The sequence below is a fragment of the Oncorhynchus tshawytscha genome, linkage group LG06, assembly GCF_018296145.1.
Source record: "Oncorhynchus tshawytscha isolate Ot180627B linkage group LG06, Otsh_v2.0, whole genome shotgun sequence".
Classification (NCBI taxonomy): Eukaryota; Metazoa; Chordata; class Actinopteri; order Salmoniformes; family Salmonidae; genus Oncorhynchus; species Oncorhynchus tshawytscha.
In genome coordinates, this window is record NC_056434.1 from 58,537,181 (window position 1) to 58,559,354 (window position 22,174).

The 22,174-nt window shown below is 41.3% G+C and overlaps 1 protein-coding gene across 3 annotated transcripts; it reads left to right on the top strand.

The window, feature by feature from the left end:
* The first annotated feature begins 669 nt into the window (after positions 1-669).
* Positions 670-22,075, top strand: si:ch211-223a10.1 (putative ZDHHC-type palmitoyltransferase 6). 3 transcript variants are annotated; one of them, XM_024424304.2, is made up of 10 exons: positions 670-1,015; positions 8,755-8,890; positions 9,326-9,436; positions 12,761-12,893; positions 13,287-13,465; positions 13,683-13,756; positions 13,971-14,070; positions 14,182-14,267; positions 16,775-16,965; positions 20,908-22,075. In XM_024424304.2, exons 1-10 carry the CDS (start codon positions 904-906, stop codon positions 21,382-21,384), a joined length of 1,599 nt encoding a protein of 532 aa, XP_024280072.1. In that variant the 5' UTR covers positions 670-903; the 3' UTR covers positions 21,385-22,075. The 3 variants fall into 3 exon arrangements, with proteins under 3 accessions (XP_024280072.1, XP_024280071.1, XP_024280073.1); XM_024424303.2 differs by having other exon boundaries at positions 671-1,015; positions 13,908-14,070; XM_024424305.1 differs by lacking the exons at positions 8,755-8,890; positions 9,326-9,436 and having other exon boundaries at positions 927-1,015; positions 13,908-14,070.
* Positions 22,076-22,174: the final 99 nt, after the last annotated feature.

Sequence of the window (22,174 nt, forward strand, 5' to 3'; positions counted from 1 at the left end):
AAACTGGAATTAGTCAAATGTCATATGTTTAGCAAAATTGTAACATTTGTAGCTTTAGCAAATTCATAACATATCATACAAATTGTAATTCGTAACATAGTAAGTAATAGATGATGGACATCCACAAAATAATACCATATCATATTAGATGGAGAGTATTGGGTTTACATACAGAATAATACTAAATGCTCTGCGACCAGGTTGCAGCCAGCACTGCATGGTTTTATTTCTAGGAACACAAGTTAAAAAATACATATATTATGAATACAACAAATACAAAAAACAGAAATATACAAACAAGAGTACATAAACCTAACCTATTACATATCAAGATTTATTTAAAATTTGTTAAATACTTTTATGGTGCGTATTGATTTTTTGTTTTTACCATTACTGATCATTTCAAAATAATATTTAAATTATATCTTAAATAATGTGAAGAGGGGTTTGTTCTCTGCCCACTTCATTTTATGGATAAATAATCTCCCATGAAAGATAAACAAATTAACAATGAAAGTTAAATCAGGGTCCATATAATTTAGATCAAAATAAAACATAAACATCAGTCTCTCAAATTAACATTAATAGTCGTTTCTTTTCAAATAAAATCTTCTAGGAACACAAGTCGTGATGAGGAAAACTCAGAGCCGGGTCACGTGTGTCTATATCTATTCAGATGCGCTAGGCGGGGTCTGTCCTGCCAACTGCAGTTTAATCTAACGTGAACGTTGCATGCATGCGTGACTGCAAACAGTTTAAAGACAACAACAAAAAAATCGAAATCCTTGATAGACAAGGGTCTTTACTAAATGAACGTATGATTGTTGTTACAATGTATCGTCTCTGTAAAGATTTGTTGTTTACATTGACAGAGTGATAGTCAGGCGTCACAGTATTCGCATTATGCATCCGATGCCTAGGATCGACGGGGACATTTTTGACTGTATCCAACGAGGGAACATTGATCAGTGTGCACATTTCATTCAACATGATCGATCTATCCTCAAAGAGAAAGGTACGTTTATAGGCCTGCCTATGCATTTTTGTAGTATGCATTAGCCAACCATTTACTGTGCACACATTTGGGGAATGAGTGTTATTTTCGATGTTTTATTAATCCAAAAGCCTACCATATTGCAGAAGAGCATTTGTGGAAACCAAGACTGTTCTCAGGACAGGCCTGGTAGCTAGATATTTTCGCTTCGGAGACAATTTCAACAAACCCAACCCTTTTCGTGCGCAGCCGGCTATACAAGTACATGTATCCCCGTGGAGCGGTTCGTACATAACATTGTCCATTCAGGCTGCAAAGGTGTCTTTCCTCTTTAACTCGATTTAATGGCGAGAAGAAAACAGGGAAATACGCATTCTGTATTTATGAAACACCATGCTACAATGCTTGTCCTGGATGTCGCATACGGTGTTCTTTCAATCAGGTTGCAGCGGTCCGTTTTTTTCAACCCTGGGGTGTAATCATTAGTCCAAACAGTACCGTTTTGCTACTAAAACAGAGGAAGACCCGAAACATTGTAAAAGACTCCAGCCACCCAAGCCATAGACTTTTCACTTTGGTACCGTCCGGCAAACGGTAACGGAGCTTCAGCTCTCGGGCCAACAAGCTCTGAGACAGCTTCTACCCCCAAGCCATGCTGTGCTGTTGTCTTAGGTCTCTCTTTATGTAGATTTGTGGTGTCATTTGTCGTGATCTGTGTTTTGTCCTACATTTAAATGTTTAATCCCAGCCCCCATCCCCTTCATTGTAAATAAGAATTTGTTCTTAATTGACTTGACTTAATTGAATTGACAATTTTTACCAGAGGTGGACTCAATGATGATCAATGGAAACAGGATGCACCTGAGCTCAATTTAGAGTCATAGCAAAGGGTCTGAATACTTATTTAAATATGGTATTTGTTTTTTTTATTTTATATAAATTAGCAAACAATGCTAAACCCGTTTTCACTTTATCATTATGGGGTATTGTGTGTAGATTGATCAGGATTTTTTTCCAATCAATTTTAGAATAAGATAACTATGCACTGTATATACAATGCCTTCAGAAAGTATTTACACCCCTTGACTTTTTCCACAAAAAAAGTACAATTAAATCCATTTTAATCCGACCTTGTAACACAACAAATTGTGTTATAAGGTCGGATTAAAATGGATTTAATTGTAATTTCTTTGTCAACGATCTATACAAAATAATGTAATGTGGAAGAAAAATTCTAACTTTTTTGTAAAAAAAAATATATATATACATGCATACATACACACTATATTTTGATTACATAAGTACTCAAGCCCTGAGTCAATACATGTTACAATCACCTTTTGCAGTGATTACAGCTGTGAGTGTTTCTGGGTAAGTCTCTAAGAGCTTTGCACACCTGGATTGTACAATATTTTCACATTATTCTTTTAACAACCCTTCAAGCTCTGTGAAGTTGGTTGCTGATAATTGCTTGACAGCCATTTTAAAGTCTTGCAATAGATCTTCAAGCCAATGTAAACTGTATATTGGCCACTCATCAACATTCAATGTTGTCTTGGTAAGCAACTCCAGTGTATATTTGGCCTTGAGTTTTAGATTATTGTCCAGCTGAAAGGTGAATTTCTCTTCTAGTGTTTGTTGGAAAGCATACTGAACCAGATTTTCCTCTAGGATTTTGCCTGTGCTTACCTCTATTCTGTTTATTTTTATCCCCCAAAATATTCTAGTCCTTGCCAACAACAAGCACACCCAGAACATGATGCAGCCACCACCATGCTTGAAAATATGAAGAATTGCACTGTGATGTGTTGGATTTGACCAAAATATACGCTTTGTATTAATTTTTGGAATATATATACCTGTCATTTAGGCTATTATTGTGGAGTAACTACAATGTTGTTGGTTCTAAGCTGACATATGGAATTGTTTTAAGAAGGTCATACCATGGATCATTTAGCTATTTGATTTGGAATTGTGGGACCCCTTTAGGTATCAACAAATATATTTAAAAACAAAAAAGTTAAAATGTACAATGTGGCCTTTACTACTACAGTATAGCCCATAGAAATACATTGAATAACACATTCATTGAAAAAGACAGTCGCAAAACTACCGACGTACTTCCATTCATTTATATGGGTTACCTTTAAACGAATCCCGTGTCATATTTGGGGGGGGGGGTCATAGAGCAAAACGTGTTCGTGAGATTCACCCCTTTCTATAGAGGGGTTCGTTTGTAGGCCAAACTGTTCTGATCCTACAGATGTGTTTGTGAGAAGACAATTTTAAGGATGTCTTCTGGTCTGACAAACAGCGCTGTAGCTCTGACACTTTTCACCTGCCATATGAGTTCTGTTATACTCACAGACATCATTCAAACAGTTTTAGAAACTTCAGAGTGTTTTCTATCCAATACCAATAATAATATGTTATTATATTAGCATCTGGGACAGAGTAGGCACACTATTCATCCAAAAGTGAAAATGCTGCCCCCTATCCCAAAAAGGTTAAACACGGTTTCCCATTCGTGTTCAGTGAACCATAAACAATTAATGAACATGCACCAGTGGAACGGTCGTTAAGACACTAACAGCTTACAGACGGTATGCAATTAAGGTCACAGTTATGAAAACTTAGGACACTAAAAGAGGCCTTTCTACTGACTCTGGAAAAACACCAAAAGAAAGATGGCCAGGGTCCCTGCTCATCTGCGTGAATGTGCCTTAGGCATGCTTCAAGGAGGCATGAGGACCGCAGATGTGGCCAGGGAAATAAATTGCAATGTCCGTACTGTGAGACGCCTAAGACAGCACTACAGGGAGACAGGACGGACAGCTGATCGTGCTTGCAGTGGCAGACCATGTGTAACAACACCTGCATAGGATCGGTACATCCGAACATCACACCTGACGGACAGGTACAGGATGGCAACAACTGCCTGAGTTACACAAGGAACGTGCAATCCCTGCATCAGTGCTCAGGCTGTCTGCAATAGGCTGAGAGAGGCTGGACTGAGAGCTTGTAGGCCTGTTGTAAGGCAGGTCCTCACCAGACATCACCGGCAAATCTAGTGCCTCCATGAGGAGGAGATGCACTGCAGTACTTAATTCAGCTGGTGGCCACACCAGATACTGACTGTTACTTTTGATTTTGACCCCCCTTTGTTCAGGGAAACAGTATTCCATTTCTGTTAGTCACATGTCTGTGGAACTTGTTCAGCATATGTCTCAGTTGTTGAATCTTATGTTCATACAAATACTTACACATGTTAAGTTTGCTGAAAGTAATCACAGTTGATGGTGAGAGGACGTTTCTTTATACAGTTGAAGTCAGAAGTTTATATACACTTAGGTTGGAGTCATTAAAACTTGTTTTTCAACCACTCCCCAAATTTCTTGTTCACAAACTATAGTTTTGGCAAGTCAGTTAGGACATCTACTTTGTGCATGACACAAGTAATTTTTCCAACAATTGTTTACAGACAGATTATTTCACTTATAATTCACTTTATCACAATTCCAGTGGGTCAGAAGTTTACAATACACTAAGTTGACTGTGCCTTTAAACAGCTTGGAAAAGTCCCGAAAATTATGTAATGGATTTAGACGCTTCTGATAGGCTAAATGACATCATTTGAGTCAATTGAAGGTGTACCAGTGGATGTATTTCAAGACCTACATTGAAACTCAGTGCCTCTTCGCTTGACATCATGGGAAAATCAAAAGAAATCAGCCAAGACCTTGGCTCTCGACCCCACCCTGTACAACTGGGTCCTGGACTTTGACTGGCCTCCCTCCGCTGATCCTTAACACTGGGGCCCCACAAGGGTGCGTTCTCAGCCCTCTCCTGTACTCCCTGTTCACCCATGACTGCGTGGGCATGCACGCCTCCAACTTAATCATCAAGTTTGCAGACGACACTACAGTGGTAGGCTTGATTACCAACAAACAACGAGACGGTCTACAGGGAGGAGGTGAGGGCCCTTGGAGTGCGGTGTCAGGAAAATACTCACACAACATCAACAAAACAAAGGAGATGATCGTGGACTTCAGGACACAGCAGAGGGAGCACCCCCCTATCCACATCGACGGGACAGTAGTGGGGAAGGTGGAACGTTTTAAGTTCCTCGGCGTACACATCACGGGACAAACTGAAATGGTCCACGCACACAGACAGCGTGGTGAAGAAGGCGCAACAGCGCCTCTTCAACCTCAGGAGGCTGAAGAAATTTGGCATCCTGAGAGCATCCTGTCGGGCTGTATCGCTACCTGGTATAGTAACTTCTCCGCCCACAACCGTAAGGCTCTCCAGAGGGTAGTGAGGTCTGCACAACGCATCACCGGGGGCAAACTACCTGCCCTCCAGGACACCTAAACCACCCGATGTCACAGGAGGGCCAAAAAGATCATCAAGGACAACAACCACCCGAGCCACTGCCTGTTCACCCCGCTATCATCCAGAAGGCGAGGTCAGTACAGGTGCATCAAAGCTTGGGACCAAGAAACTGAAAAACAGCTTCTATTTCAAGGCCATCAGACTGTTAAACAGCCGTCACTAACATTGAGTGGCTGCTGTCAACATACTGACTCAAATCTCTAGCTACTTTAAATGTATCACTAGTTACTTTAAACAATGCAACGTTATGTAATGTTTACATACTGTGCTGACTCAAGGGCAGAATACATACACTACTCATCTCATCTATATACTGTATTCTATAACATCTACTGCATCTTGCCTATGCTGCATGGCCATCGCTCATGTATATATTTATATGTACATATTCTTATTCATGCCTTTACACTTGTGTGTGTATAAGGTAGTTGTTGTGAAATTGTTTGATTACTTGTTAGATATTACTGCACGGTCGGAACTAGAAGCACAAGCATTTCGCTACACTCGCATTAACATCTGCTAACCATGTGATCAATAAAATTTGATTTGAAGTGGTAGGCCACACAAGCTCCCAGAACGGAAACGCAGAGTGCTGAAGCGCGTGTCCTCGGTTGCAACACTCACTACCGAGTTCCAAACTGGGTTTTCATGGCCGAGCAGCCGCAGACAAGCCTAAGATCACCATGCGCAATGCCAAGTGTCGGCTGAAGTGGTGTAAAGCTCGCTGCCATTGGACTCTGGAGCAGTGGAAACACGTTCCGAGTGATGAATCATGCTTCAGCATCTGGCAGTCCGACAGACAAATCTGGGTTTGGCGGATGCCAGGAAAATGCCACCTGTCCCAATGCATAGTGCCAACTGTAAAGTTTGGTGGAGGAGGAGGAATAGTGGCCTTGGGCTGTTTTTCATTTTGAAACTATCAGACCAGGGGTGAAAATACAGACTGCTGCAAGTTGATTTGCTTAACGCGGTACTTGGCTTAACGCGGTACGCGACATCCGGGACTAGCAATAACCACTCTAGCATGGTAGTAGAAAATGGTGTTTCATAAAGAATGTATGCATATTTTTTCATTTTCTCCCGCCTTCTTCAGTTAAGGAGGAAACCGACTTTGGGTTAACCACACTATTCTAAGGCCACATCCGGGTAGTGTGCCTAAATTATCATATCGTTATTCACGGGAATTTGTTCTTAACTTCTATAAGTAAATGCTGAATAATAAGTATGTCAGATAAGTATGTCAGAGGTGATCATACTGAGATGATTGTTGTCAGAGCTTTTCCAGAAGCCTTTTTCACACAGCTATCGCTTTGCAGCATCAAACATGCATGAGCAAATTGCTTTGTTACAGGCAGCAGATATTGATACATATGTGTATATACACTGCTCAAAAAAATAAAGGGAACAACACAATGTAACTCCAAGTCAATCACACTTCTGTGAAATCAAACTGTCCACTTAGGAAGAAACACTGATTGACAATAAATTTCACATGCTGTTGTCCAAATGGAATAGAAAACAGGTGGAAATTATAGGCAATTAGCAAGACACCCCCAATAAAGGAGTGGTTCTGCAGGTGGTGACCACAGACCACTTCTCAGTTCCTATGCTTCCTGGCTGATATTTTGGTCACTTTTGAATGCTGGCGGTGCTTTCACTCTAGTGGTAGCATGAGGCGGAGTCTACAACCCACACAAGTGGCTCAGGTAGTGCAGCTCATCCAGGATGGCACATCAATGCGAGCTGTGGCAAGAAGGTTTGCTGTGTCTGTCAGCGTAGTGTCCAGAGCATGGAGGCGCTACCAGGAGACAGGCCAATACATCAGGAGACGTGGAGGAGGACGTAGGAGGGCAACAACCCAGCAGCAGGACCGCTACCTCCGCCTTTGTGCAAGGAGGAGCAGGAGGAGCACTGCCAGAGCCCTGCAAAATGACCTCCAGCAGGCCACAAATGTGCATGTGTCTGCTCAAACGGTCAGAAACAGACTCCATGAGGGTGGTATGAGGGCCCGACGTCCACAGGTGGGGGTTGTGCTTACAGCCCAACACCTTGCAGGACGTTTGGCATTTGCCAGAGAACACCAAGATTGGCAAATTCGCCACTGGCGCCCTGTGCTCTTCACAGATGAAAACAGGTTCACACTGAGCACATGTGACAGACGTGACAGAGTCTGGAGACGCCGTGGAGAACGTTCTGCTGCCTGCAACATCCTCCAGCATGACCGGTTTGGCATGGTCTGTCATGGTGTGGGGTGGCATTTCTTTGGGGGGCCGCACAGCCCTCCATGTGCTCGCCAGAGGTAGCCTGACTGCCATTAGGTACCGAGATGAGATCCTCAGACCCCTTGTGAGACCATATGCTGGTGCGGTTGGCCCTGGGTTCCTCCTAATGCAAGACAATGCTAGACCTCATGTGGCTGGAGTGTGTCAGCAGTTCCTGCAAGAGGAAGGCATTGATGCTATGGACTGGCCCGCCCGTTCCCCAGACCTGAATCCAATTGAGCACATCTGGGACATCATGTCTCGCTCCATCCACCAACACCACGTTGCACCACAGACTGTCCAGGAGTTGGCAGATGCTTTAGTCCAGGTCTGGGAGGAGATCCCTCAGGAGACCATCCGCCACCTCATCAGGAGCATGCCCAGGCGTTGTAGGGAGGTCATACGGGCACGTGGAGGCCACACACACTACTGAGCCTCATTTTGACTTGTTTTAAGGACATTACATCAAAGTTGGATCAGCCTGTAGTGTGGTTTTCCACTTTAATTTTGAGTGTGACTCCAAATCCTGACCCCCATAGGTTGATAAATTTGATTTCCATTGATAATTTGTGTGTGATTTTGTTGTCAGCCCATTCAACTATGTAAAGAAAAGTATTTAATAAGAATATTTCATTCATTCAGATCTAGGATGTGTTATTTTAGTGTTTCCTTTTCTTTTTTTGAGCTGTGTGTGTGTGTGTGTTAACCAATCTTACCACCACTACTGGCCATATTCCACCTGGTTTAAAATCATACAAAATTTAAGGTCCAGCATTCCATCACAGTTCCAGAATGCATCACCACTCACTGTTCTTAGATGACTGCTGAAAGCTGACTGCTGATGTCTCTTGTTGGGATTTTGTCATGTCTAGTTTAACTACTCATCTCAGATCATTGATAATCAGTCTATCCTTTCAGACAGACCTCCTGTGACGGTATGGCAGGAAGTCACAGCAGCTAAAAAGACCGTGGTATAGACACAATAGTAGACCTACTGCTCTTTGGGTGGTTAGGTTGGAAGTGACTAAGTAATAAAATAAATGTGATCAGTTATAGCACCCTAATCATCTTTGTGTGTCGGTCTGTATCTGCGTCTGTGTGTAGGCTGGGGTGGTTTCACTCCTCTCCACTTTGCGGCCCTCCAAGGTAACCGTTGGATAGTTAACCTGTTGCTAAGCAATGGAGCTGACCCCAACCTGACCTGTGATGCAGGAATGACGGCCTTCCATTTAGCCTGCAGGTCAGTAACACTACCTGTCTCCTACCACGTCAGTATCTGCAGATTTTAATGGATTGAATAGGTCCCCCTATCCAGTCCTATTAGATCTATGGAAAGGGACTAGGGGAAGAGTGTTGGGCCCCTGGAGCATCTAGAAATGCCCCTGTCTCTCCCTCTTCTCCCTGAAATGTGTACTTGTACAGTCCCCCTCATTGATGTGAAAGGAATGGACTGGTGTAAGAAATATGGTGGAACCTCCTTCCAGCCTGTGCTTACATCAGTCCAATGCTTTGAAATCCTTGAGGGGGAGTGATCAAGTGCAAATCAAATTGTATTGGTCGCATACACATATTTAGCGGGTATAGCGAAAAGCTTGTGTTCCTAGCACTAGTAAATAATTACTGGTACTATTAATGCTAGTAATTATTATTGACTGTAATGTCTGTGTCTCTCCAGGCATGGTAATGTATATGTGATGCACCAGATTATGCAGCATGGAGCTGATCTACGCATAGTAGACCATCAGGGAAAAACCGCCCTACACCATGGAGTGTCTGGAGGCAACATGTAAGGACACACACACACACACACACACACACACACAGCTACATAATATTACACGTGTGTGTGTGTATATACAGTGGGGCAAAAAAGTTTTTATTCAGCCACCAACTGTGCAAGTTCTCCCACTTAAAAAGATGAGAGGCCTGTAATTTTCATCATAGGTGCATTTAAACTATGACAGACAAAATGAGAAGAAAAATCCAGAAAATCACATTGTAGGATTTTTTATGAATTTATTTGCAAATTATGGTGTAAAATAAGTATTTGGTCAATAACAAAAGTTTATCTCAATACTTTATTATATACCCTTTGTTGGCAATGACAGAGGTCAAATGTTTTCTGTAAGTCTTCACTCCAAAAAAAAGAAACCTTCTCTCACTGTCAACTGTTTATTTTCAGCAAACTTAACATGTGTAAATATTTGTATGAACATAACAAGATTCAACAACTGAGACATAAACTGAACAAGTTCCACAGACATGTGACTAACAGAAATGGAATAGTGTGTCCCTGAACAAAGGGGGGTCAAAATCAAAAGTCAGTATCTGGTGTGGCCACCAGCTGCATTAAGTACTGCAGTGCATCTCCTTGTGGACTGCACCAGATTTGCCAGTTCTTGCTGTGAGATGTTACCCCACTCTTCCACCAAGACACCTGTAAGTTCCCGGACAATTCTGGGGTGAATGGCCCTAGCCCTCACCCTCCGATCCAACAGGTCCCAGACGTGCTTAATGGGATTGAGATCCGGGCTCTTCGCTGGCCATGGCAGAACATTGACATTCCTTATTTGCAGGAAATCACACACAGAACGAGCAGTATGGCTGGTGGCATTGTCATGCTGGAGGGTCATGTCAGGATGAGCCTGCAGGAAGGGTACCACATGAGGGAGGAGGATGTCTTCCTTGTAACGCACAGCATTGAGATTGCCTGCAATGACAACGAGCTCAGTCCATTGACGCTGTGACACACCACCCCAGACCATGATGGACCCTTGATCCCACTCCAGAGTACAGGCCTCGGTGTAACGCTCATTCCTTTGACGATAAACGCGAATCCGACCATCACCCCTGGTGAGACAAAACCGCAACTTGTTTTCAATTTAAAACTTTTTTATTTTTTTATTTTCAATGACTGGATGGGAACAGTGGGTTAACTGCCTTGTTCAGGGGCAGAACTACAGATTTCTACCTTGTCTGCTCGGGGATTTTATCTTGCAACCTTTCGGTTACTAGTCCAACGCTCTAACCACTCTAATCACCCCTGGTGAGACAAAACCACGACTCGTCAGTGAAGAGCATTTTTTTTGCCAGTCCTGTCTGGTTCAGTAACGGTGAAATACATCCACAGGTACACCTCCAATTGACTCAAATGATGTCAACTAGCCTATCAGAAGCTTCTAAAGCCATGACATCATTTTCTGGAATTTTCCAAGCTGTTTAAAGGCACAGTCAACTTAGTGTATGTAAACTAGTGACCCACTGGAATTGTGATACAGTGAATTATAAGTGAAATAATCTGTCTGTAAACAATTGTTGGAAAAATTACTTGTGTCATGCACAAAGTGATGTCCTAACCGACTTGCCAAATCTATGGTTTGTTAACAAGAAATTTGGGGAGTGGTTGAAAAACGAGTTTTAATGACTCCAACAGACGTGTATGTAAACTTCTGACTTCAACTGTATGTGAACCCTTTGAAATTATCTGGATTTCTACATAAATTGGTCATGAAATTAGATCTGATCTTCATCTAAATCACAACAACCGACACCGTCTGCTTAAACTAATAACACACAGATTATTGTATTTTTCTTGTCTATTTTGGAATACATAATTTAAACATTCCCAGTGTATGTTGGAAGAAGTATGTGAACCCCTAGGCTAATAACTTCTCCAAAACCTAATTGGAGTCAGGAGTCAGCTAATGTGGAGTCCAATCAATGAGACGAGATTGAAGATGTTGGTTAGAGCTGCCCTACCCTTTAAAAAACACTCACAAAATGTTGAGTTTGCTCTTCACAAGAAGCTTTGCCTGATGTGAACCATGCCTCGAACGAAAGACATCTCAGAAGACCCGCGATTTAAAAGATTTGACTTGCATAAAGCTGGAATGGGTTACGAAAGCATCTCTAAAAGCCTTGATGTTCATCAGTCCACTAAGACAAACTGTCTATAAATGGAGAAAGTTCAGCACTGTTGCTACTCTCCCTAGGGTTGGCCGTCCTGCAAAGATGACTGCAAGAGCACAGCGCAGAATGCTCAATGGGGTTAAGAAGAATCCTAGGAGTGTCATCTAAAGACTTACAGAAATCTCTGGAACATGCTAACATCTCTGTTTATGAGTATGCGATACGTAAAACACTAAACAAGAATGGTGTTCATGGGAGGACACCACGGAAAAAAGCCGCTGCCGTCTAAAAACAACAACATTGCTGCACATCTGAAGTTCGCAAAAGAGCATCTGGATGTTCCACAGTGCTACTGGCAAGATATTATGTGGACAGATGGAACAAAAGTTGAGTTGTTTGGAAGGAGCACACCAACATCAACCTCATGCCAACTGTAAAGTATGGTGAAGGGTGTATCATGGTTTGGAGCTGCTTTGCTGCCTCAGGGCCTGGAGAGCTTACTATTGTCGACGGAAAAATGAATTCCCAAGTTTATCAAGACATTTTGCAGGATAATGTAAGGCTATATGTCCACCAATTGAAGCTCAACAGAAGTTGGGTGATGCAACAGGACAACGACCCAAAACACAGAAGTAAATCAACTAAATGGCTTCAACAGAAGAAAATAGTCCTTCTGGAGTGGCCCAGTCAGTCCTGACCTCAACCCGATTGAGATGCTGTGGCATGACCTCGAGAGTGGTTCACACCAGACATCCCAAGAATATTGCTGAACTGAAACAGTTTTATAAGGCGGAATGGTCCAAAATTCCTCCTGACCATTGTGCAGGTCTGATCCACAGTTACAGAATGTTTGGTTGAGGTTATTGCTGCCAAAGGAGGGTCAACCCGTTATTAAGTCCAAGGTTTTACATACTTTTCCCACTCTGCACTGTGAATGTTTACAGTGTTTTCAATAAAGACATGAAAACATATTATTGTTTGAGTTATTAGTTTAAGCAGACTGTGTTTGTCTATTGTTGTGACTTAGATGAAGATCCAATCAAATGTTAAGACCAATTTATAAAGAAGTACAGGTCATTTCAAAGGGTTCACATACTTTTTCTCGAACCACGTATGTATGTGTGTTGTGCATCAGTGACATATGTCACGCCCGCACACACACACACAAACGCGCACACTTACCCAGCGTCGTGTCTCCTAGTGTTGCGATGCAGTACCTGTGGGAGACGGGAATGTTCAGGTGGTGCGATGGAGACATGTACAATGTCACACCTCTACACCTGGCTGCTGACGCTGGCAACACCGAGGTGATCCGCTACCTGCTCCGAAACAAGGTGAGGTGGACACACTTACTTGCTTGGAGAGTAAGTCTGATGATGACTTCCATGTTCCCCTTCTATTGGGGAGTTTCGCTATGGAGTTTACCTTACAGAGTTAGGTGCGTCACGATATCTCCTTTCTCCTGGAGTGTGCACTCATTCACTACTTCCCACAAATGTAAAGTCTTTTAATTAGTGAAGGCGGAGGAAAGTGGGAGTTCCACCATATTTCCAGGCAGGTCTGTTCAAGTCAGTCAGAGGTGAACAAATGCACAACCTCTGTAACATGACCTGCTTGCTGAAAGAGCTGGGGCCCGATGGAACACTCGGCTGCAGTACCCTTCAACTATTAAGGATTGCTGCCTCACTATTTAAAATATGTTTTGTGTGTGTGTGTGTGTGTGTCAGAGGTGTATGGTGGAGACTGTGGATGAGGATGGGTTGACAGCGGTCCATGTGGCATCAGAGAGAGGCTGTATAGAGATGTGTTGGACGCTGCTACAGAGATCAGGCTTCAGGATACTACACTTGAAGACCTACAGCGGACACACGCCTCTGGACCTCTGCAGGCAGGGAAGGACATTCAGGTGGGTCGCAATAGCTCTAACCTTTACCTGGGTATTAATTAGGCACAAAACGGAGGACAACAGACAAAAACAGGGACTTTTATTTTCAGTTGCAAAAAGTTTTAAAACGTTTTCCATTGTGTGACAAATACCACCCAGGAATATATCACACTGTCAACCTCTTCTGTCCCATTGCCATACCACCATCACTTTCTGTGTTGGGGTTGTATTTCCATAGACATCTGCAGCTGGCCAAACTACTGACCCGCTACATGAAGGAGCCACCCTTCAGCAAACCTGACGAGTCCCCAAGTTAGTGCTACGCCTTTAGTCTCTAATGAGGCTGTGATAAGTTTAACTGTAATAAACATTGTGTGCCAACGAATCATGTTCATGTGTATAATTGTTTCTGTGTGTATCCGTGCATGCCTGGATCTTTGTTTGTGTGTGTGCGTGCGTCCAGTCCTGTACTACTGGACATTATTCTTCCCGTGTCTGATCGGAGGAGTGATTCTGATTATCGCAGCGATGTTGGGGGGCTACGGAGGGATAACGTGCGCCGTCCTCTTCCCTTGGCTGGCCAGGAGTATTTTCTCCCAGTTACACCGCATGACCACCTACCAGAGGTACAGACTTTGTGTCTATGTGCGGCCTAACTGTGTGTTTGTGTATGTCTGCGTTATACATTATATTCATCCACTGTATTGTTCTTTGTTCCATTTACTGTTGTGTTGCAGGTTGGCCAACCCCGTCTACCTAGGGACTATGATAGCAGGACTGTTCCACTCTCTAGTCTGTTTCTACTACAAAATACTGCCGCCTAATATCCTTTATCTTACAGTGATACTGTACTGCCTAATGTATACATACAGTTGAAGTCGGACATTTACATACACCTTAGCCAAATACATTTAAACTCAGTTTTTCACAATTCCAGATATTTAAACATTGTAAAAAATTCCCTGTCTTAGGTCAGTTAGGATCACCACTTTATTTTAAGAATGTGACATGTCAGAATGATAGTAGAGAAAAGGATTTGTTTCAGCTTTGATTTCTTTCATCACATTCCCAGTGGGTCAGAAGTTTACATACACTCAATTAGTATTTGATAGCATTGCCTTTAAATTGTTTAACTTGGGTCAAACGTTTCGGGTAGCTTTCCACAAGCTTCCCACAATACGTTGGGTGACATTTGGCCCTTTCCTCCTGACAGAGCTGGTGTAACTGAGTCAGGTTTGTAGGCCTCCTTGCTTGCACACGCTGTTTCAGTTCTGCCCACAAAATTTCTACATGATGAGGTCAGGGCTTTGTGATGGCCACTCCAATACCTTGACTTTGTTGTCCTTAAGCCAATTTCCACAACTTTGAATGTATGCTTGGGTCATTGTCCATTTGGAAGACCCATTTACGACCAAGCTTTAACTTCCTGACTGATGTCTTGAGATGTTGCTTCAATAAATCCACATAATGTTCCCTCCTCATGATGCTATCTATATTGTGAAGTACACCAGTCCCTCCTACAGCAAAGCACCCCCACGACATCAGACCAGAGGACATTTCTCCAAAAAGAACGATCTTTGTCCCCATGTGCAGTTGCAAACTGTAGTCTGGCTTTTTTATGGCTATTTTGGAGCAGTGGCTTCTTCCTTGCTGAGCGGCCTTTCAGGTTATGTCGATATAGGACTCATTTTCCTATGGATATAGATACTTTTGTACCTGTTTCCTCCAGCATCTTCACAAGGTCCTTTGCTGTTGTTCTGAGATTGATTTGCACTTTTCGCACCAAAGTACGTTCATCTCTAGGAGACTGAACACGTCTCCTTCCTGAGCGGTATGATAGCTGCGTGTTCCCATGGTGATTATACTTGCATACTATTGAAAGTGGTACCAAGGATGAACCAGACTTGTGGAGGTCTACTATTTTTTTTTTTTTTGAGGTCTTGGCAGATTTAGTTTGATTTAAACATGATGTCAAACAGAGGCACTGAGTTTGAAGGTAGGCTTTGAAATCCATCCACATGTACACCTCCAGTTGACTCAAATTATGTTAATTAGGCTATCAGAAGCATCTAAAGCCATGACACTTTCTGGAGTTTTCCAAGCTGTTTAAAGTCACAGTCAACTTAGTGTATGTAAACTTCTGACCCACTGGAGTTGTGATACAGTGAATAATAATTGAAACAATCTGTCTGTAAACAATTGTTGGAAAAATTACTTTTCTTCCAAATGGACAATGACCCCCAAGCATTCTTCCAAAGTTGTGGCAAAATGGCTGAAAGACAACAATGTCAAGGTATTGGAGTGGCCATCACAAAGCCCTGACCTCAATCCCATGGAAAATTTGTGGGCAGAACTGAAAAAGCGTGTGCGAGCAAGGAGGCCTACAAACCTGACTCAATTACACCAACTCTGTCAGGAGGAATGGGCCAGAATTCACCCAACTTATTGTGGGAAGCTTGTGGAAGGCTACCCAGGTTAAACAATTTAAAGGCAATGCTACCAAATACTAATTGAGTGTATGTAAATATATATGTGTATAAATATCTACAGTGGGGCAAAAAAGTATTTAGTCTGCCACCAATTGTGCAAGTTCTCCCACTTAAAAAGATGGGGCCTATAATTTTCATCATAGGTACACTTCAACTATGACAGACAAAATGAGAAAAATAAATCCAGAAAATCACATTGTAGGATTTTTAATTAATTTATTTGCAAATTATGGTGGAAAATAAGTATTAGGTCACCTACAAACAAGCAAGATTTCTGGCTCTCGCAGACCTGATTATCAGTGGTCTTGTATGTCTTCCATTTCCTAATTATTGCAGATTCAGTCTTCCCAGCCTGGTGCAGGTCTACAATTTTGTTTCTGGTGTCCTTTGACAGCTCTTTGGTCTTGGCCATAGTGGAGTTTGGAGTGTGACTGTTTGAGGTTGTGGACAGGTGTCTTTTATTCTGATAACAAGTTCAAACAGGTGCCATTAATACAGGTAACGAGTGGAGGACAGAGGAGCCTCTTAAAGAAGAAGTCACAGGTCTGCGAGAGCCAGAAATCTTGCTTGTTTGTAGGTGACCAAATACTTATTTTCCACCATAATTTGCAAATAAATTAATAAAAAATCCTACAATGTGATTTTCTGGATTTTTTTTCTCATTTTGTCTGTCATAGTTGAAGTGTACCTATGATGAAAATTACAGGCCTCTCTCATCTTTTTAAGTGGGAGAACTTGCACAATTGGTGGCTGACTAAATACTTTTTTGCCCCACTGTATATAAAAAAAATGTGTGGCCTACATGTAGTATATTGTTGGTTGAGCCTTAACCCGCTGTGACGTTTGTGGGGGGATAGTGTTCTGGGTCATGTGTCGCTGGTCCAATTCTCTATGGTTTTGGCCATGTTCTGGAAGATTCTAACCCAGGATCCTGGGGAGCTGGGACCGGGAGATGCAGATCCTCGCTTCTCCTCCATAGCAGACCTGCTGGAGAAAAAACAGAATCCTCAGAGGTTCTGCATCTACTGTGAGGTGAGGAGAACCAATCCATTAATCAATGCCTTTTCCCACATCTTTTTTTCATCCATCCTCCATATTCCCGAACAAAACTGTGCACATCCACAGAGAACTACATTTCCTAAATGCTCACCAAACAGCGCCTCGATCCAGTCGGCAGTTTTCTTTATCTACATTACTCAACTTTGGCAAATGTGTTGAGACAACAAAGGAATCTATGTACCCAGAACTTTCCTGCCCCAAAATGTAGTTAACTAAAAATTGTGTTGCAGCAGATTGCCTTGATTTAAAACTTAACTCAACCTTAAAAAATTTAATTAAATGTTTTACAGTGGTGTTCATCAATAGCAGCAGATGTAATAAGTTGAGTTTTGTGTAAATGTTTTGTTCAAATGTAAAATATATTGTTACTTAATTGAATTTTGTGTATTTTTTGGGAATTGCCAACACTGTCACTTAAAACCAGGGGTTGGAACCAAAATTACTTTCCAATCGTTTCATTCTGAACAGAACCATCGGTTGCAGTCCAAACACTTAAAAGACAGACCCTCATCCACTTACCCTCGCCTTATGCCCTTGGGGGAAACCCCGTCACCATCTTGGCGGGTGGTCCAAATGATTAGCCAAGCAAGGGAAGTTTGTAATGTAAGCCCCTCAGCCCTCGTTTTTAGTCAGCTTTGTGAGTGTACCATTATGTTCACTCCTGGCCTGAAACTCCCCATAATTCAATTCGCAACGATTGTACATCCGCTAAGAAAAGTCAGCGAAAACTTCTTTAAAAAAAAATATCAATGGAAAAGTCAACATACAAGAATAAACTAATGCAAATAAGTTAGACATTTTGCTACTACGTAAAAAGTAAATGGTTTTGTTTGGTTATCTTTTGGAAATTGTAGAGATGAAAAATGTCCCTTGTTCTGTAGTTCCAGCTAGGCAGGCTAACGTCAGTTAGCTAATTTATTTGCTAGCTATTATACAGTAGGCTTATATTAATAATGAAATATTTAATATGTAGACATACACTCATAATTGACTGTAGTGCATATAAAGCACCCACAAGTTACCGGTGGCTGGAAACACAATCGTCGCGTGATGAATGAGTGACAAATTTCCAGCCAAGGGTGGCCCATTTTAAAAATCATTCCTGTCTTCTTTTTTTCTTTTTCTTTGGAGAAAAATCAGTATACATACAAGAACTATACAGACAATGATAACATATGCTAGGGGGTACAACAGATTATAGAAAGACCTTAAAAGATGCACACATATTGATTGTTTTAACAGCTTTCTTATTAAAATAATGTATAATGGTCTTAATATACTGCTCAAATTCCTTATAGAGAACAGTGTTTTTTTTATTAGTGAATATACATTTTTGAATATGAAATTTCGCCATTAGCACAATTTAGATTTATAAGGTAAAATTGTTTTTCTTTATTATGGTTAAGGAAACCGAGCAGCACATTCTCCCATTAAAAAACAAAAGTCATCAAGAATATTAACAATTATAAATTGTTGTGAATATCTTTCCATAATTGTTTTACATGTAGACAATGCCAAAATAAATGTGAAACTGTTTCTGGGTGCTCAACACAAAAAGTACAATCAATGTTAATGTATTTTTTGACTTCAGGTAATGATTCGCTGGGTAATACTTATGGATCATTCTGAAAGGGACCTTCTTTGACCTTGTTAACAAGCAAGTATGTGTGGTAATAACCAGACTTTTTCCCCAACAGATAATGTATTCCATTAACTTGTGACATAAGGGATGGATACAATATCCCTTTGAAATAAAGCACGTATAGATCTGTTGTTCTGAGGGAGCAAGGAGAGAAACATATTTTCCCGATTGGAGAGTCAACTGGATTAAGCAAGGGTAGGTCAGGAAGGTGAGGTCTGGTTACACCTCTAAATAACATGAGAGTTCCAGATGGAATAGCATCAAAGACTATGGCGAACGCTCTAGGTGTTACAGGGATATTGTAACGAGATAAAAAAATCCTCATAATTGAGTAACAATCTTTCTGCATTAAAAAGTTGACTCACCAGCAGGATATGATTATTGAACCAGTTTTAAAAAAATAAAGACTTTCTATACAAAATGTCCTTACTGTTCCAAATGAAATACCTATGAGGGGAAACATTATGTTTATATATTAACGACCACGCTACGAATACTTGTCTATGAAAAGCAGATAATTTTGCAGGAATCTTATCAATGTTATAGTTACAAAGTAACAAAATTGAAGCCACCAAAACGGGAGAAGAAATAATGAGGGATGAAATTCCAAATTGAAGTAGGATTCTTTACAATTAATCTTAAAAGTATTATTCAAAGTAGGAAAATCTACAAAATTGTGTCCACCATATTAATATGAGTTCATAATGACAAATTTCCTAATATAATGTGTACGATTTTTCCAGGTGAAGTTGAAAAGCACCTGGTCAACCACTTTACCTATTTTGTTGTCAAGATTTAGGGACTCCTTCCTTCTTAGCCCTCCAAGTGTATACTCCTCAGGCGTCATGAGACGTCAACAGAAATTTCCACTTCATTTGAAGGCTGAGGGGTTAGGGTGTGTCTAAGTGTTTGGACCGTAACCATCATTTTTTTGGATTCCGTTCCGACCAGAAAAATAAAGTTCTGAATCGGTTCTAACCAAAACATAGTAACGGTTTATATCGTTTATTTCTGTTCCTTTTAAACCTCAAAACTATATTTATGTACATTTAGCTAGACATTAACTTACTTAACCAATGGATAGAACAGCTTGCTATGTAGCTACATGCGTTGGACAACAAGTGTAGGGTGTGCGAGATGCAACTGAAATTTCGCAGAGCGCGCTGGGCATCTTGTTGTTATGACATACATTATCTGAACGAGGCCCATGGAATTATACATGCGGTGGAGTGGCTTCTATGAAGGAACTTTTGAATGTCTTTGAACTTCAGCGAGTTGGTTTAACTAACGTTGGACTTAGAGAATTAAAATAACGCGTCTTACCTTTCTGTAGTTAATAAATCCATTGTGAAACGTGATAACTGTGGTATCTGTAACTAGCATTGAAAAGTAAATCCATTCTAATAAAAAAATCTCCCTAATTTTTGAATCATGCTTGTAACGTCAGTAGCTGCCGTAGACTATGCTTCCGAGGGAGGGGAGAGGCAGAGCCTACACACTGTTAAAAACTTCCAGCTGGCAGGCACTGGAATACGTTTGAGTGACAGCAAGGGCTTTGCTTTGACTCCTTGTTGCGTTTTTTGTGGAACTGAAAAAAATAATGCCCAGAACGTTAACCGGTTCCCATGCTTTTAAATAACTGTTCTGTTATGGAATAGTATAGATCACTTTCGCTATGGTTCTGTTCCTCAAATTTCGTTATTTTACGGTTTTCAGTTATTTTCCCTGAACCGGTTCCAACCCCTGCTTAAAACAGTTGTGTTTATGATATGATTTATAGAAGTGCGTAGATGCGATAAACAAGTCAATCGAACTCGAATTAACCATGGAAACACGTGGGGGAAAGAACCAGTCTCCCCATTGCCCTCCAGCAAAATTTGCCTACATTTAGGCGTATTTCCTACTGTTGAGGCACAAATTGGAGTATAATGCTTGTATGGATGTCAACGCCAACACATGTTCATATAATTTACCAATCAACTGCATTGGTTAAAAAAAACAACTGACTACCACCATCTAATTATATGAACGGGAATTAGCATTTAGTAGTCACTTCTTCTAAATCTGAAAAGGGACATCTTCTACATTTGAATGCACGAAAACAGACACATATCCAAATGTAACTTAAATACATAAATCGGGACGGATTTGACATATCCACTTTGCTAGATCAAATGTGCTAAATGTGCACCAATCTGGTCCGCATCTATCCCTTCTCAAGTTAACCACTCAAACAGGAAGTGTTTCTCACTGCTGTTTCCTCTCTTCTCTAGTTGTTCCAGCCGGACCATACTAAACACTGCAAATTGTGTGATGTGTGTGTGAGGGATTACGACCACCACTGCCTGTTCCTGAACCGCTGCATTGGTAGGGGAAACCACCGCCTCTTCATCATCTTCATCCTCTCCATGGCCGCAGCACACCTCCTTTTCGTGGCTGCGGCCATTTACCACCTGTATGTGGTGGTGGTGTCCCTTGAGGACCAGTCGTTGGTTAGGGCAGTAGCTAAACAGTTCTGGGTGGTCACATTGACAATAATGAACGCTCTGACAATCCTTTGGGAGGCTTGGCTGTTGACAGAACAGTTTGATGCCATCGCCATGGGGACTACAACCTACTTCAAACCTACCTGCGAGACTCGGCAACGGTCACTAGGATACCGCTGGACAACGGTTCTTACCTTCCTATTGGAGGGGAGGAGACGGTTAGATTATGGACAGACGGAGGACAATATCTCCATAGACATTTAGACAATATGCACTCTAAAACCTGTGGTATAATGAAGAACAATGTATATATGAATTCTATATTCCATTCTTGAAACCAACTGGATCATCTGTGAGACTGTTAGCATGGTGAGCTAGAGTCTAGGCATTACCTTGGGAAGCTAATACCGCTATTAAACATATAACAAGTGGTGTGTAGACCAGAATTGGTTCTAATAGATCTTAACATTAGAGATTCCTTAGATTGTCTTTGGGGGTGTGGTCGTCAATATATCTGTTTAAACTTTATACTTGAACATAGGTATTGAAAAATTATACTTTTAACATATAGACTACAGTAGACTGAATGCGGAAATCTTGCCAGCTAACAAATCAACATGTCACACTCCTCACATAACGCACTGACTTAAACTCTATGTCCTGGTTAAGCATTTCCTATGTATACAGTACATGTAGAGCTAGTTTTATGTGATGCTCTGAGCTATTTTAAAACTGACAGTACTTCTACAACAATGTAGCTAGTTTATGAACAACTGATCTTGCGCTGTCCTGTGAAGGATCCCACTATTTTACTACAGTATATCCCGTGGAGTTAGCTTTCTGTTTTACATTTTTAATGCATTGGTGTATTTAAAACAGTGTTTCGTGGGAGATAACTGGTCACTTGAAACGTGACCGGTTTCTTATTACTTAAATAAAAAGTAATATGATGTGATGCGTGCCTTTGTTATTGGTGGCGTAAACCATAGCTAACAGTGACTAGACTTTAGCTTATAAGTACAATGTAATTTGGCTAATTGTATGGCTATGTTAG

Bases quoted from the DNA above. Each gene is read 5' to 3' on its own strand.
- si:ch211-223a10.1 (XM_024424303.2), top strand. From the start codon at position 904: ATGCATCCGATGCCTAGGATCGACGGGGACATTTTTGACTGTATCCAA. The intron at 14,071-14,181 runs GTACAGACTTTG...GTTGTGTTGCAG, and splicing joins CGCATGACCACCTACCAGAG to GTTGGCCAACCCCGTCTACC. The intron at 16,966-20,907 runs GTGAGGAGAACC...TCTCTTCTCTAG, and splicing joins GGTTCTGCATCTACTGTGAG to TTGTTCCAGCCGGACCATAC.